The 14691-nt window shown below is 36.1% G+C and overlaps 1 protein-coding gene across 6 annotated transcripts in view; it reads right to left on the bottom strand.

Annotated features, from left to right (window-relative positions):
- Positions 1 to 9974: 9974 nt before the first annotated feature.
- The window catches only part of PHKB (phosphorylase kinase regulatory subunit beta), a 216641-nt gene continuing 211924 nt past the window's right edge, over positions 9975 to 14691 (bottom strand). For all 6 annotated transcript variants that reach the window (XM_004264871.3, XM_033418877.2, XM_004264872.4 and 3 more), the window contains 3 exons: positions 13567 to 13674; positions 11398 to 11538; positions 9975 to 10745 (listed from right to left, as the gene is read on the bottom strand). In XM_004264871.3, the coding sequence (XP_004264919.1) occupies positions 10608 to 10745; positions 11398 to 11538; positions 13567 to 13674 (387 nt within the window). In that variant the 3' untranslated portion in view covers positions 9975 to 10607. The remainder of the gene's footprint in view (positions 10746 to 11397; positions 11539 to 13566; positions 13675 to 14691) is intronic.

Raw genomic sequence — 14691 nt, forward strand, 5'->3', positions numbered from 1 at the left:
GCAAGCAGTCCCACTCCCTGCTGAGGAACTTTCTCCTGGTTCAAGCCAGATGTCAGGTGGGCAATTACAGAGAAACAAGGCCATCAGCGTCCTGGCAGTGGAAATAGGAAGATGTCAGATTCTGAAGATAGAAGTAAGAAGACAATGGGACTTGACAATTGAGGATGAGGGCTTTAAATATGACCACAGGTTTGGTGATAACAGGGATGCCACAGTGAAGAGACCTTGAAGCCAGAAGTGGGAAGTGTCTATACTGGGGAGGAAAAACAAGTTCTATAAAATTTGGATAAGAAAGGGTTTAATGAAAGATGGTAGGACAGATGAATGTAAATTTCTAGTGGACAAATAAGAGATACAATGTGTATATGTATACACACACATATATATGTTATGAGGATACAGGTGATATTTAAGGCAAGAGAATGGAGGCACTCTTTGAAAGACAGCACTTAGCAACACAGGGAGTGAAAGTTTAAAGCAAAGGGGTTGATGCACACAGTTACATAAATGGAAGATGGATTGATAAAATGGCAGAGTTGAAGGGACCTTTGCAAAAATGTAGCCCAAGTAAATCACTTTAAGGATAAAGAAACTGAGGTTCAGAGAGCATCAGTGATTCATCGAGTGGTCCACAACATCCAGAAAAATGGGAGATCAGGGGCCTGAGACTAAGTTCTCAGACACCTAGTTTTTGTCCTTTCCCACAGTTCTAGGCAGGAGACCAGGAAATGGCTGTGTGCAAGGTGAATGTTTATTAATACTGACCACCAAAATGAAATTGGCAAGCATGAGCTTCTAAATTGGGGGTAAAATAGACTTATGAGTCAAGGAATTATGAATACTAAAAAAGTGAATGCCCTTTGTCCTTTAACATAGATCAATGAGAAACAACAACAACAACAAAACAAACCCAGAAAAATACCTTAAAATGAAATGGAATCCTTAACTGAGGGCTGATTAATGATTTCAAGGGCTGGAGAATCATTCCCCTACTTTTTTCAGGATAAGGAAGTGGCAGAAAAAATTGGATTCAAACGATTTCATTTCTGCTTGAATTCATCCTGCTTCTTTTCAGCCCAGAGTCGTGCATGAAGTTGACCAGAAGAAAAACTTGATTGCACTGCCAAACTTCTAGGTCATAAGCTGTACTTTCATAATTTGAAATATCTCCAGCAACAAACAATTGAATCTGAAGAGCTAGAAATCCATGTTGCATGAAGGATTTCTGATTATAGCACCCACTTTCAGGCTCAGAAAACAAACACTTCTCTAAATGATCCAAACCCCTTCTGAACTGATCATCTCTACTGGTGGCTCAGGTGGTATTTGAACCAAAATTGCCACTTAAAACCTGCCTCTGTAGTTCACTATACTGAGAGCACAAGATGGGACAGTTAACTATCCACCTCGCATCGTATTTCTCTACCAAACACAGGAAGGTGGCACTTGATGGTGAGTGACTGATGTTATCGAGTTTCTTCATTCTCATTCTACCGTGGGCTCAAAAGAAGAGTAAGATGCACTCACGCTGTGAACTTTCGTGCTTATTTGGTACCCTTCAGTGCGTTCTACGTGATGGAACTGGGACCTGCTTTTTCAATCAGATGGATATGCCTCAGGTAATCTCTTTGAAGCAAGAAGGAGGATTAGCCAGGTTCCAGAGTAAATGTTTCTCTTGGAGCAGCAGGGGTTCCAGCTACCTCATTTAGGGAAACTGCTCCCTTGGGTTCCCACTGTGCTGTTCCTAAGGTGCATCAGAGAGGAACCAATGCTGTTGCAAAGTGGGCATATGGGCTATGGGACAGCAGGAGAATCCCTAACCGTACCCCAGATTTCTCAAATCTTCAAAAATAGATGAGCTTGTTTCTTCATGAAGTATGTTTAAGCCAGTCATGTAACAATGTTAATATGTATCAAAATTTAAAATTTTCCATTTAAACTTCCTCTGCATATGTGAAATAATTATTTCATCGTTCTGAGTGCTAATATTGTGAACTGGAATCTGACTGTTCAGACACTATTTGTGGGGCCTTGGATTAAGACGCTTAAACTCTGTTCCTCAGTTTCCTCATAACGTAAAAGGAGGATACCAATAGTTCCTACCTCGTAAGGTAGAGCTAATATACATAAAGCACTAAGCCCAGTGCCTAGGATGTTAAGTGCTCAGTAAATGTAAGCTATTATTAGACTCCTTTATTACTCTATTAAGGTAACAAGTCGTATAGCTATGTAATGTTTTCTTCAAAAAACAACCTTTTGGATTTATTGTTTTTGAATTAATTTCTGTTCCGCTTTATCATTTTCTTTCTTGTGCTTTCCTTATGCTTTATTTTAAAATTTCTGGCAATGAGTATTTAATTCATTTATTTCCATTCTATCTTGTTTAGTACTATGTTTAAAAATATGAATTTTTGTCTGAATGTGGTTTTAGCCTTCTTATACGTAGTAATTTGATTCTAGTATAGATATTCTGAAATTTCAATTTTGGTTTCAATTTAGAAAGGAATTTCAAAATTTCCTAGAGCCTGGCTTTTTTCTTTTCTATTTCGGTTATGAAACTAGGGTTTTTGTTTGTTTGTTTGTTTGGTTGGTTTTTTTCCCTTTTGCTTTACATAAAAGAATGCAGTCATTGCTATTTCTAATTTTGAAATGCTTGGAGGCTTTCTTTGGCAACCCAAATTCGGTCAACTTCAAAATGTTTTAGGGGAACTAGAAGGTGTAATCTTAGTTGTTTGGATATGGAATTAAATATTTATGTATTAGTGATTATACTATTCCCATGCTATCATTATTTGTCTGTAGATTTAGTTTGTCTACGTTTTTGTTTCTCCTTGCATTTTCAGACACTTGCTTTATGTATCTTGATACTTATACTGGTTAAACAATTCTTTGTGTTACATTCTTTCTGTCCAAATAACTGGGATAGTTTCTATCTCTGGACAGAACACTGGCTCAGTAGTCAGCGATGGCTGTTGTAGTAAGCAGAGTGTGTTGAGGAGGTGGGGACCAGCAGAGACTGCTGCACAGTTAGAAAGAGACTGAAGCAGTTTGGCTGCCACGTTCGCTGTAGTCATTGTCATCCCAGCCCACAGGAATGGGGAAGGAGCACGGAGGGGCAAGCAGGGAGGTTTATGGGGCAGGCCCATAAGTGGCACTCATCAGTTTTGCTCACATCCCATTGGAGAACACTCCCGTGAAGTCACAAGGCCACACTCAACTGTGAGAGAGAATAGACTGTATGGCAAATCTGAGCAGCCATATGCCAAGCTATAATTGTTACTATGCAAGTGAAGAATTAATTTTGATGGACAGCTAGCAATTTCTACCATGATGCTGTGTTTTGTTTTGTACATTGAATTAGGCCACTTGTATTCTAGTTACGGATTTAATGCTTTTTTAAAATTTTAATTCAATGCTGTCTGAATTAGGCCACTTGTATTCTAGTTACGGATTTAATGCTTTTTTAAAATTTTAATTCAATGCTGTCATAAATTACGGATTTAATGCTTTTTTAAAATTTTAATTCAATGCTAAATTAAATTGAATTTAATTTAATTCAATTAAATTAAAAATTTAATTCAATGCTGATAAAGAAGATAGTTGCAGTTATAGTGGATCTATCATTATTCTTTTGTTTTCTATTTTGTGCTATATGGTCAATTTTCTGAACACCCCCCTCCCACCTTCTGGTAATTTAAAATTACTTTTGTATTTTAAATGGTAAACTTTTAAAAACTTTATTTCTTGATTTATTAACTTTAAAAAAAATGAAGTGAATATTGACATCTTGCTGTGAAAGACAAGGGAATTAGCTCACTCATACTTCCTTCTCAGCCCCCACTGAGTTTTGTCAGCAAGCTCTAGGATTTTTGTCCCAGTCCATTAGTTATATTATTTTAAATTGTGAAGTTTTTCTTTCAAGTCATCTTTACATTCTCCTCTGTAAATACAAATTGCATTGTTAATTTTATATTTTAATGGATTAATTCTTATGTTTTTGATGTATCAAGTTTTCTCCATTACTATACTCTTCACATTGATCCCCTTGATTGACTGGATTTAGTCAAATATTATTTTCAAGAAAGGTTCATGGTTGTTACGATTCCTGAGTTATTGCCTATTTAAGAATTCTTCATTTGCCTTTATAACTGGCTGGAAAAAAAACTTACGTCTCACTGTTTGTGTGACATTGAACTGGTGTGGAGAAATTCAGCCCTACCTGATGGGATTTTTTTGGTCTGAACTTCTGCAAGACGTCTCAGTGTTGCTCATTCTGTACCAAATTTTTCTGAAACACGATGTATCCTCTTTATCTTTTAGTTCTTCCTTATTTAGGGAAAACTTTATCAAATCTTTGAATTTTTTTTTTTTTCCTGTGCCAGTCATAGCCTTCTCTACCTACAGATACAAATTCTAGGTTGGATCAACCTTGTCCACCCCTGTTTCTTTTCTTTTCCATTTGCATTCACTGTGGTTATCTCTCTGATTTGCCAATCTCTCAGATGAAAAAATCAAAATGCCCACTCCTAGTAGCTATTCCCTTCCTTGGGGAGCATGACTGTGGCAGTCGTGTGGTTTGCACACTGCACAAAGGTGCCCAGTTGAGAGCATAACAGGGGGCTGAAATCCAGTTTATGCTAGGCTCTCTGAGCTACGTGTCCTAGGCTAGTTTGGGTCTGTATCTACTCAGAGAAAGGATCTTTTTCTTTGCACAAAGGTACTAAACCTTGTGCCCACAGGGCTGAGTGTGCTCAGAAAGGGTGCCTTCTTCTAATTCACACAGCTGTCAAGTGGGCTGGCAATAGTCCTGCTGGAGAATAATGTGGGACAGTGTTAAGTGTGGTGGGGGAAGAACTTCCATTCTGGAAGGACATTTTCTGTTTCTTTTCCCTTAGATGCTGATTCAACTCTCATCTGATTCCCTCCAAACGCATTAGGTTTTTCATAATTTATCTACTGACCTGTCCTCACCCTGTACAGCTTCTGGGAGGCGAGAGGATAGGAGCCAAATACAAATTCCTATGGGTCTTTTGTCTTCCTGCTGCTATTCAGAGTTTACGGTATGAGGTTGTATTGCTTCCCTAGTTTGAATGCTGCTGACGTCGTTTTGCTGATCCTTTCTCCCTCATTTTCCATTCATGTTTTTAGTTTCCGAGATAGAGTAGTTTTATGAAGCCGGCTGCATACTACCATACTTCCAGACTCTCCTTGATTTAACTGTGGTCTCTCTGTGCTGTTATAACTATGTTTTCACATTGTGTAGATTCTTCTACTTTTATATCATGTATTTAATATGCATGCTCATGAAGTACTTTTATCTGAACCTTTATCTTTACAGTTCTGGTGAAAAGTTAAATTTATTCAGGTATTCTATAAATGTTGTTTGGTATCCGTAAGGCACTGCAAGCTTATCACATATTGGAGATGACATCAAGATGATCCCACACTCTGATTTTTTAAAACTGAAATATGACTTTTTCAGACTTAAATAAAATTGAAGGAAATCTGGAAAACACCATGCTTCTTAAAACGATGTTCTGGAAATATAGCTGAATTGGACATTCAGTGAGGAGTTTCCTATAGACATTGCTTGTACAATAAACTTACACAATGAATCTGCCATTGTGATAGAGGAAGCTTTAAATTAGATTTAAGTCTTGTCATGCCAGGATAAATGTGCTAATATTTTCAGTCAGTCTCTAGTACAGCTGTTAAAACATTTTGGCTCTGTAGGCCAAATGAGGCTTCTAAAATTCATGAGTTCTGTGTTCTAATTCTTATTATTTTTTTCTTTCCTAATTAGAAAACAGACATTAGCTTCTGTAGAGGGAATATCAAGATTTATTGATCCCAAAATATCTTTCAGAACAACAAATTTTGAGTTTCATCAAAACACAAACTCGATACATATGTCACAGATTCTGAATGCCTTCAGTAGTGGAAAACTTCAGAATTCTGCATATGTAACATTTAAGCAGGAAGCTAAAACTCATATATGCATTTGCAAATGATGTTTGATTTCAGCTAAGACAGTGGCCGATTCCTGGCAACTCTGCCCAGCTAATCTGACTTTTTAATTCTTAAAAATACAACATAGTTCCTTTTCCTCCATATTTCAGCAAATATTAAATATTTCAAGGTTTTTTTTTTTGTTTTTTTTTTTTAATTTCCAGTTGCCCTAGCTATGAACTGTCAGTCCTCAATTCTCTCCATGGGTCTCATGTTTAAGTCTTTTTCATGCTTGTTTTATAAACTAGCTGCTTCATTATCTTTTCATGAACTCTCTTAATATATCAAGTCAAGTATTATCTTCTTTTCCATATCCCTCTCCTTAAGATGTTCTTGACCATCAACAAAATGAAAAGACAACTTACTGAATGGGAGAAAAGTATTTTCAAATCATATATCTGATAAGGGACTAATACCCAAAATATATAAAAAACTCATACAAAAAAAATTCAATTAAAAAATGGGCAGAAGATCTGAATAGATATTTTCCCAAGGAAGACATATAGATGACCAACAGGTACATGAAAAGATGCTCAACATCATTAATCATCAGGAAAATGCAAATCAAAACCACTATGAGAAATTATCTCACACTTGTCAGAATGATTATTATATAAAAAAAGAAATAACAAGTATTGGTGAGGGTGTGGAGAAAAAGGGACCCTAATGCACCGTTGGTGGGAATGTAAATTGGTGCAGCCACTGTGGAAAACAGTATGGAAGTTTCTCAAAAAATTAAAAATAGAACCATCATACAATTCAGCAATTCCACTTCTGGGTATTTACCCAAAGAAAATGAAAATACTAACTTGAAAAAATATCTGCACCCTCATATTCACTGCAGCATTATTTACAGCAGCCAAGATATGCAAACAACTTAAGTGTCCATTGATGGATGAATGGTTAAAGAAATACTCCACTATATATAAGCCATAAAAGAATGAAATCTTGGGGCTTCCCTGGTGGCGCAGTGGTTGAGAGTCTGCCTGCCCATGCAGGGGACGCGGGTTTGTGCCCCAGTCCGGGAGGATCCCACATGCTGCGGAGCAGCTGGGCCCGTGAGCCATGGCCACTGAGCCTGCGTGTCCGGAGCCTGTGCTCTGCAACGGGAGAGGCCACAGCGGTGAGAGGCCCGCGTACCGCAAAAAAAAAAAAAAAAAAAAAGAATGAAATCTTGCCATTTGCAACAACATGGATGGAACTTGAGGGCATTATGTTAAGTGAAAAAAGTCGTACAGAGAAAGAGACAAACACCGCATGACCTCTCTTACATGTGGAATCTAAAAGAAATAAGCAAGATCATAAACACTGAGAACAGATTGATGGTTGCCAGAGGTAAGGGGCTGGGGGTGAGAGAAATGGGTGAAAGGGGTCAAAAGGTAAAAAGAAAAAAATAAATATGATGCATTACTGAGCAACAACAACAAAAAAAAAACAAAAAAAAGAAGGAAGGAAAAGAGAAGCAGCATTTGTATTTTTCTGGATGCACAAACCTAAAAGCAGGATGGAAGTAACCAAATTATCAATTTCAAGTTACTTTCCTCTTTAACCATAATATTACAAGAAAACTTACACTGAAATATAAGCCATATTTTAAGTAATGTCCATGCTCATATTTTACCTGTTTTCTGAATTTGCATATGGGGGGTGGGGAGAAAAGAAAAGAATACAGTGAAAAAACTATCTATATTACTCTAAGCAATTTTGTGCATAGTGAAATTGTTTTTTCTTCCAAGAAAATGTAAAGTCATTTCTTTTTCTTAACACACATTCCAGATATTTTAAATGGATATTTCCTCAAAGAGCTGCAAAATTCACAAAGGAGTTCCTTGAAGTATTTTCACTATTGTAAATAAGCAAACAAAGAAAGGCAAATCTATTTATGTATGTGTGTGTTTTTGAAGAAAAAATTAAATATATGTATAAATATAAATTCAACATACATACACATATAAATAGGAATTGAATCTATGTAAATACATTTAATATATGCATATTATGTGCATATTAATTTTCCCCACTGAAATATTATTTATTATTGCTGGTTTTTAAGGAGTTCAGATTATTTCATGCAAATCTAATTAATCTTCAGTACTTCAAGGTGAATAATAAAGCATTTTTTTATTTTTTATGCATTTTTATATAGCAGACATACAGAGTTCACAAATAATACAATGTGATAGATACATTTGTTGCATGTGTGTGTATGTGTAACTGGCTCTCTGTATTCATGGGTTCTGCATCCACAATTTCAGCCAATCATGGATCGAAAATATTCAGAAAAATAAATTTCAGAGAGTTCCAAAAAGCAAAACTTGAATTCGCAGCACATTGGCAACAATTTACACAGCGTTTACATTGTATTAGGAATTGTAAGTAATCTAGAGATGATTTAATGTGTACAGGAGGGCATATGTAGGTCATGTAAATACTATGTCATTTTATATACGGAACTTGAGCATCCATGGATTTTGATATCCATGGGGAGTCCCGGAACCAATTTCCTGTGGGCACTGAAGAAAGACTGTACAGTTTGACTGACTTTAGTACAAATGCATCCATCCACATTGCCAAATATAAATTGTTCTAGCTCTTTCAAATTATTGATCATTAGAGACAAAAAAATTATTTCAGTGATACCACTTTTATTTCCTATTATTTATGTTGCTACTGGAATTTTCTTCAGAGCCAGATTATGCTCTGAGTCAAAGGGAAAACTCAAATTGACTGACTAGTGAGGAATTCTCAGTGGGCAATGAGCGCTTACAGCATTTATCTGGAGGCTTGTAAAAGTGGTTTGTAATCCAGTAAAATCATGGTTTTAGACAGAAGCCAGTGATTGGTTTGGAATCAAAGATAGTGCAATCAGATAAGATAGGCTTAGGCCAGAATTCCTAAAGAAGCAAGGGGAACTCCTCCTAAACGAAATCATCCCCCATAGCCTGAATCAACTGTTACTGGCTTCTCCCCAGTGGGTTTTACCAGGAAATGTGGCAATCTGAGACTACAATCACATTAGAGGGAAAAAAATCAGTCTGGGGTAGACTAGTGAGAAGTACACAGATTCTGTAATGACATACAGAAATCTGAATTCTTTTCATATTACAAGTGGAGGAATTTATTACATAATCTGGACCATAGTATTCTTACCTGTAAAATTGGGATAACAATTTCTATCTCATATGATCAGTATGCAAATTTGCTATTATAATTCATGTGAAACACTTAATACATAACAGGTTCTGAATAGATGTTATTTTTCTCCTTGATTTCCGAAAAAAAAAAAGTTCTATTTGGTCAGATTTTTACCTCATTTTTCTCAATTTTGCCAACCTGCACACGTATGATTTCTTATGCAGGATCTAGGCAGTGTACCTCAAAGTTATGAGGAATGTGCCTGACTCTTCAGATTTTTTCATGTGATCCTGCATCCATTTATTTGATATCAGTTTGACTTGTCACTGAAGCTACTTTGTCCTTTCTTTCTTAGATCCTTTCAAGACTCTACAAATAGGCTGCATTTTTTGTGACAAGTTTGACTTCTCAGGTGAAACTCAATAATAAGACTGGTCAGAAAAATGACTCTCTTTGGGGCCAGGGCTCAAATTAATGGGCTTCATTGTAATATTCAGTAAGGAAATAAATTCATAAAATTTAAATGTTTAATCTACTTTATATTTTTATTAACATTTGCTTAAGTAAATTTGGTAACAAAATATGTGTAATTGTAGGTACCATAGATTCTCTTCCATTTCATCTCCTGATCAATTAAATGAAAATATTCAGGAGTAATAAACTTGATACTGTGAGTAATGGGAACAAAGAATGTGTCCAGATATATTCATTAATTCAGAAATAAAATTTAATGACTTTTAATTTTGTTTTTTATGAGTACAAACTAGGTTAACAGCCCACACTTCTGAATAATCTTACTTAAATTGTTTTTAGTAAGAGCACAAAGAAAATATTTGATCAGGCATAGGTTTATTATTTTAGTTCAACCACTACAGTTAGCACAAATACAAAACCACAATCATGTTTACAAGGCAAACATTGTACAATAGCTCTGTATACTAAAATATTATCGATAATGCAGTTTGAGAATCAAAATATCAGCTGGCTGATTTTGCTTTTATGATGCATACTGATATCTTTTTCTAGCATTATAATGCCACTTAAAAAATTTACCATTCTTTCAATATATTTTCATTCCTAGTACACATAATTAGTTGGAAAATTCATTTAATTGGCAGTAAGGTGGGAATTTAGTCCAAAGTGCAAAGACTCATTTTGATGAGCTGTGTAATCACAAAACATGCAGTGGTGAACTTTCAATTCATAAACAATTACTATTGTTCAGTAAAGATTATTATTGTAGTGGGCATAATCATGAGAACTTATTTTCACTTGATTATAAGCAGTTCTTACCATCAGATTGCTTATGGCATGCAAGAGGTCCAATAACTCTGCCAAGGGTGTGGCAACCACTCACCAGCACGATCAGCCCACACATTAATGGTTGCCTCGATTAAGCTTCAACACAAACTTCACACACTTCTGGAAAACCTGCCTCAACAGAGTCTCTAACACCTTCCTCACTAGCTAACCAGACACGGGTCATCATTGCTTGGCTTGACTTCTCCTTCCAGCAGCAAATTCATCACAACCTTTGTCAAATAGCTGCATGTTCCTCTTTTTCCCAGGGGGGGAGTATTGTAAAAGGAAGTCATGTCATCCTACAAAGGAAAACAATAAGCAAGTTGTTTGATTTTTTTGTTTGTAAAGAGTTGACAGGTAAAGTCAGTGTCAGCCTAGAGGGAAAAATAAATTCACAGAAATATTTCCTCATGGAAAAGATGAGCTTCTTGAGTTTTTCTTTTATTTTCCTGAGGTGTCTTCTCAGCATATAAAACAAAGACAGACATTTTTAGTATTCTCCTCTTTGCTGATAATTTTTATTTACTTAGGGAACCTTTTTACTGACAAGCATAAAATATTAAACAGAGAGCCTGGAAGGGACTATATTAGGTAGTACACAGCACCAATGTAGCCTGTTACTCATTCCCAGCCTCCCCAGAATTTAATTTTATAGCCTTCTGGAACCTATGGCTCTTTTCTGGTAAAACACATTTTAACTGCTAACTATAAAAAGGAAAATTTATCTCTTCTTAGATTTCTTTTTAGTTAGAACTTCATAGCTGAATTGACTAGTAATTAACTAAAAAGTAACATTAATTCCTTAAATAAATCAGACCTCCCTCTGCCTCTCAAGTACTCTATTTAGTACTCCGTAAATCTGTTTCATAAGATAAGTGATAAGAGATTAGGGATATTTTGAAGAATTTAGACAAAAAAGCAATTCTACAAAAAGCTATTTTGTCTACTTACTTGTTTTTCAACTTCTTTTAGTCGACTCTCATCTTTTTGAAATTCATGAAATGCTTCTTTCACCAGTTTGTCTAGATCTACTTTGTCTTGAAATTCTAGCTCAGGGTTTCTTTCCAGTACAATGGATACAACCATTAGTAACTAGAAGAGACAGACATATTGAAAGCCAATTATATGAACCATAAAAGCGACACAGTCTGGATATGTTTTCATTCTTTACTCAGACTGATGTATGGTCCTCATATTCCACAGTGTGTTCTGTACAATGACAGGCTTTAGGATCATCCATGGATGGAATCTTCCTAATCTTGCAAACTAGTAGCATGAGTTCTGTTTGGAAACCTCACCTTTTTTTTTCATTGTATGTATCCCTGTAGCTGTATGGAAATGTTTTTTAGTTACTTAAATAAAACTAATAACTTAGAAAAATGACTTTTCTAATCCTGTCAACAGTACATAGTGCCCTATTCACCCGAAGTGTCTGAACTCTTTCTGGTCTTCAGGCCTTAATCCTTGGTGGCAAGACACCAAAACAGTGTCCTGTGGAGCACAGGCTGCCTCGGAAGAGGTGGTAGGCAACAAAGCCAGAGAAGGCAGATGAGTTCAATGGAGATTCTGGATCTGGGCTCAGGATCAAATGACTTGGGAGTCTAGCACCCCAAAATGAGTATAATTCTGTGACATCATAGTATTTTTCAGGGGACAGTTATGTTTTAAACAATATACTTTGACTCTTTATGACATGAGTATTATTTGGTTTGTATAAGCTATCTTAGTTTAAGGCATCATCCTATTGTTTGGCTACCCTACACATTTATCTAAGTAGTAATGTTCATTTTATATGACAAACTGTAATATGCAAAGACTGTAATATGCAAAGATTGTATCTGAGTATACAGTGCTTGGTAAAGACTTTCTCATGATGATTATGGCTCCTAAGTTGGCCATGGAACAGGAAAAAGGCCTCATAATTCCCAACTTGGGAATCTTTTTGAATGTATTTTATTGAAATGCTTCCCAAACAGAACCGGAAAGAACCAAAGGAAACAGAAAAATCCAGGGGTCACAATGTGGGAGACCTTGGGGCAGGGCTTTAGTCAAAAGAATTCGAAGTTTTGCTCAAGTACTAAATGTAGATTTCTTCCGCAAAGAGAATGACTTTATTTTAGAGACAACTATGGGCACAAGATACCAAAAGGTTAACAGCACAAAGAAGGCATTCACCCTTTTGAAAACCCCATCTTTTCTTGACCCCAGTCTCTGCCTCACTCCCACATGCTATGACACTGACTGGCTGATATTCTTTCCCAAATCCTGGCACATCAGAGATAAGGCTGAATCTCACTTAGCTGACTGTAGCTCCAGATATGCTGGATTTTAGGAGGTGCCACATCCAGTTCAGCACCCACTGAGAGCTTCTGTATCAATAAGACATATTACCCACCCTCAAGAAACACAAAGTCTGATGGAGACATTCCCAGAGAAACAGACAAAGTGAGGATGAGCTATAAATTATATCCATTCATTTGAGGGATTCTCTATGTATTTTTTTCCTTTTTCTTTACTTATTTATTTTCTCTCTATGTATTTGATATGTTTTAAAATGGCAAAAAAGCATGTGTACACATGCGCACACACGTGTGTGTGTACATTAGCATTTAACTTTATATGGAGCAATGATGATACACAAAATTACATGTCTTCTCTGTTCACAGAGAGATGTCTAGAAAGGTGTCCCTCAAAATAATAGTGGCAATCTATTGTTAGTGGATATAGAGACATTTTGGGCTTTCTTTTCTATAATTTTCTGAACTGTTGAAATTTTCTACAATAGTCATGAGTTATTTCTGTAAACAGAAAAAAAAAAAAGACAAATAGAAAAAGGTCACTTCCTCTTTTTCATGGTACTGTTGATGCACTTACTGTGGGGGTGAGTGTATAGCTGAGAAAGTTGGGCAGTTAGCCTTTCCACCCTGATGGATTTAAGATGTTTGAATTGTTCATGTGCTTTGACTTGGGTCAAGGATGGCCATCTCCTCCAGGACTCAACTGGAGATTTGGGTTAGGTGAGGAGTGGAAATCCTGGTCTCTTGGGCAGTTTCCTTATACTAGTTTTCAGGGAACAGATAGAAAGCACTTCTTCAGCAATCTACATTTTAAAATACAAACCTCCACAACTATCTGTCTGTATTTTGGCTGGTCAATATTTCCCAACATGTCTTCCACAAGGAGAGAGAAATTCATCTCATACATGGTCATATCTGACAGGGTTGGTTGCTGAAAGAAATAACTCAATATTAATATGCTGCATTGTTATATCCTGGTTCCCACTTAATAGGAAAACTTCATTTTCTAGTCAATAATCTTTTTCAGCTTCTACAAAACCTTAGAGAGCATTTTCAGCTATATGACTGGATTTTATATATGTCAAATTACTGAAGCCAACCAGCTTGTTGTGATAAATTAAACCTCCTGTTTTTAGTAGTTATCTTCACTATTTTAATGTTTTTAGGGAAAAGGGACTATATTAGAAAACCACTTCAATACACAAACGGAAGAGCCAAAAATTGAGACAACAAATAAGAGTACATATTGCTTTCAGAATTAACACAAGAAGTTATGCTTGCTGTCAGACTTCAGCATGTAAGTCACCTGCTATTAAATTAACATCATTTCTGTGGCAGGTCCTTTCTGAGCTGGCAGCATAAAAATGCATACAAATAAGTGAAACAATATTATGCGCAGGAAAAAGCAAAACAAAAAAAATGTTCTCTACTCTACTCTTGATATTTCATTTAAGACAAGAGTATTGCAAAATCTTCCATTCACATTCCACAAACCAAATGAAAGCAGAAAATAAACTCAAATCTGAATCATATCTGGGCATGGTAGATAATCTTCAAAGGATGGAAGGAAAGGCTCTAAATGTTAGGCTTATATGGTGGAAAGCAGATGGAGTCCCCAGAATTATTACCAGAGATGCAGAGATGATGAGTCATACTTATTTGCTTTTACCTCAGTGATGATTTACAGTGAACTTAATCACAGCCTCAGAACAATATCTATCTACGTACTACTCAAAATGGGACCCAGCAGAAATGTCTCCTTTCAATCAAATGACAGCAGTGTTATTCTGCTTGGTATAATAATGCCTCAGTCCTATATTCAGTATGGTCCATCTATTGTATTCTATATTCAATACAATCCAACATAAGGTTAATGTTTACAGGTAGTACCTAATTTGGGGAAAATGAAGCTGGTTGTTCAACAGGGTGCGGGCATACCTTGTTTTAT

Source organism: Orcinus orca, chromosome 20 (assembly GCF_937001465.1).
Source record: "Orcinus orca chromosome 20, mOrcOrc1.1, whole genome shotgun sequence".
Lineage (NCBI taxonomy): Eukaryota > Metazoa > Chordata > Mammalia > Artiodactyla > Delphinidae > Orcinus > Orcinus orca.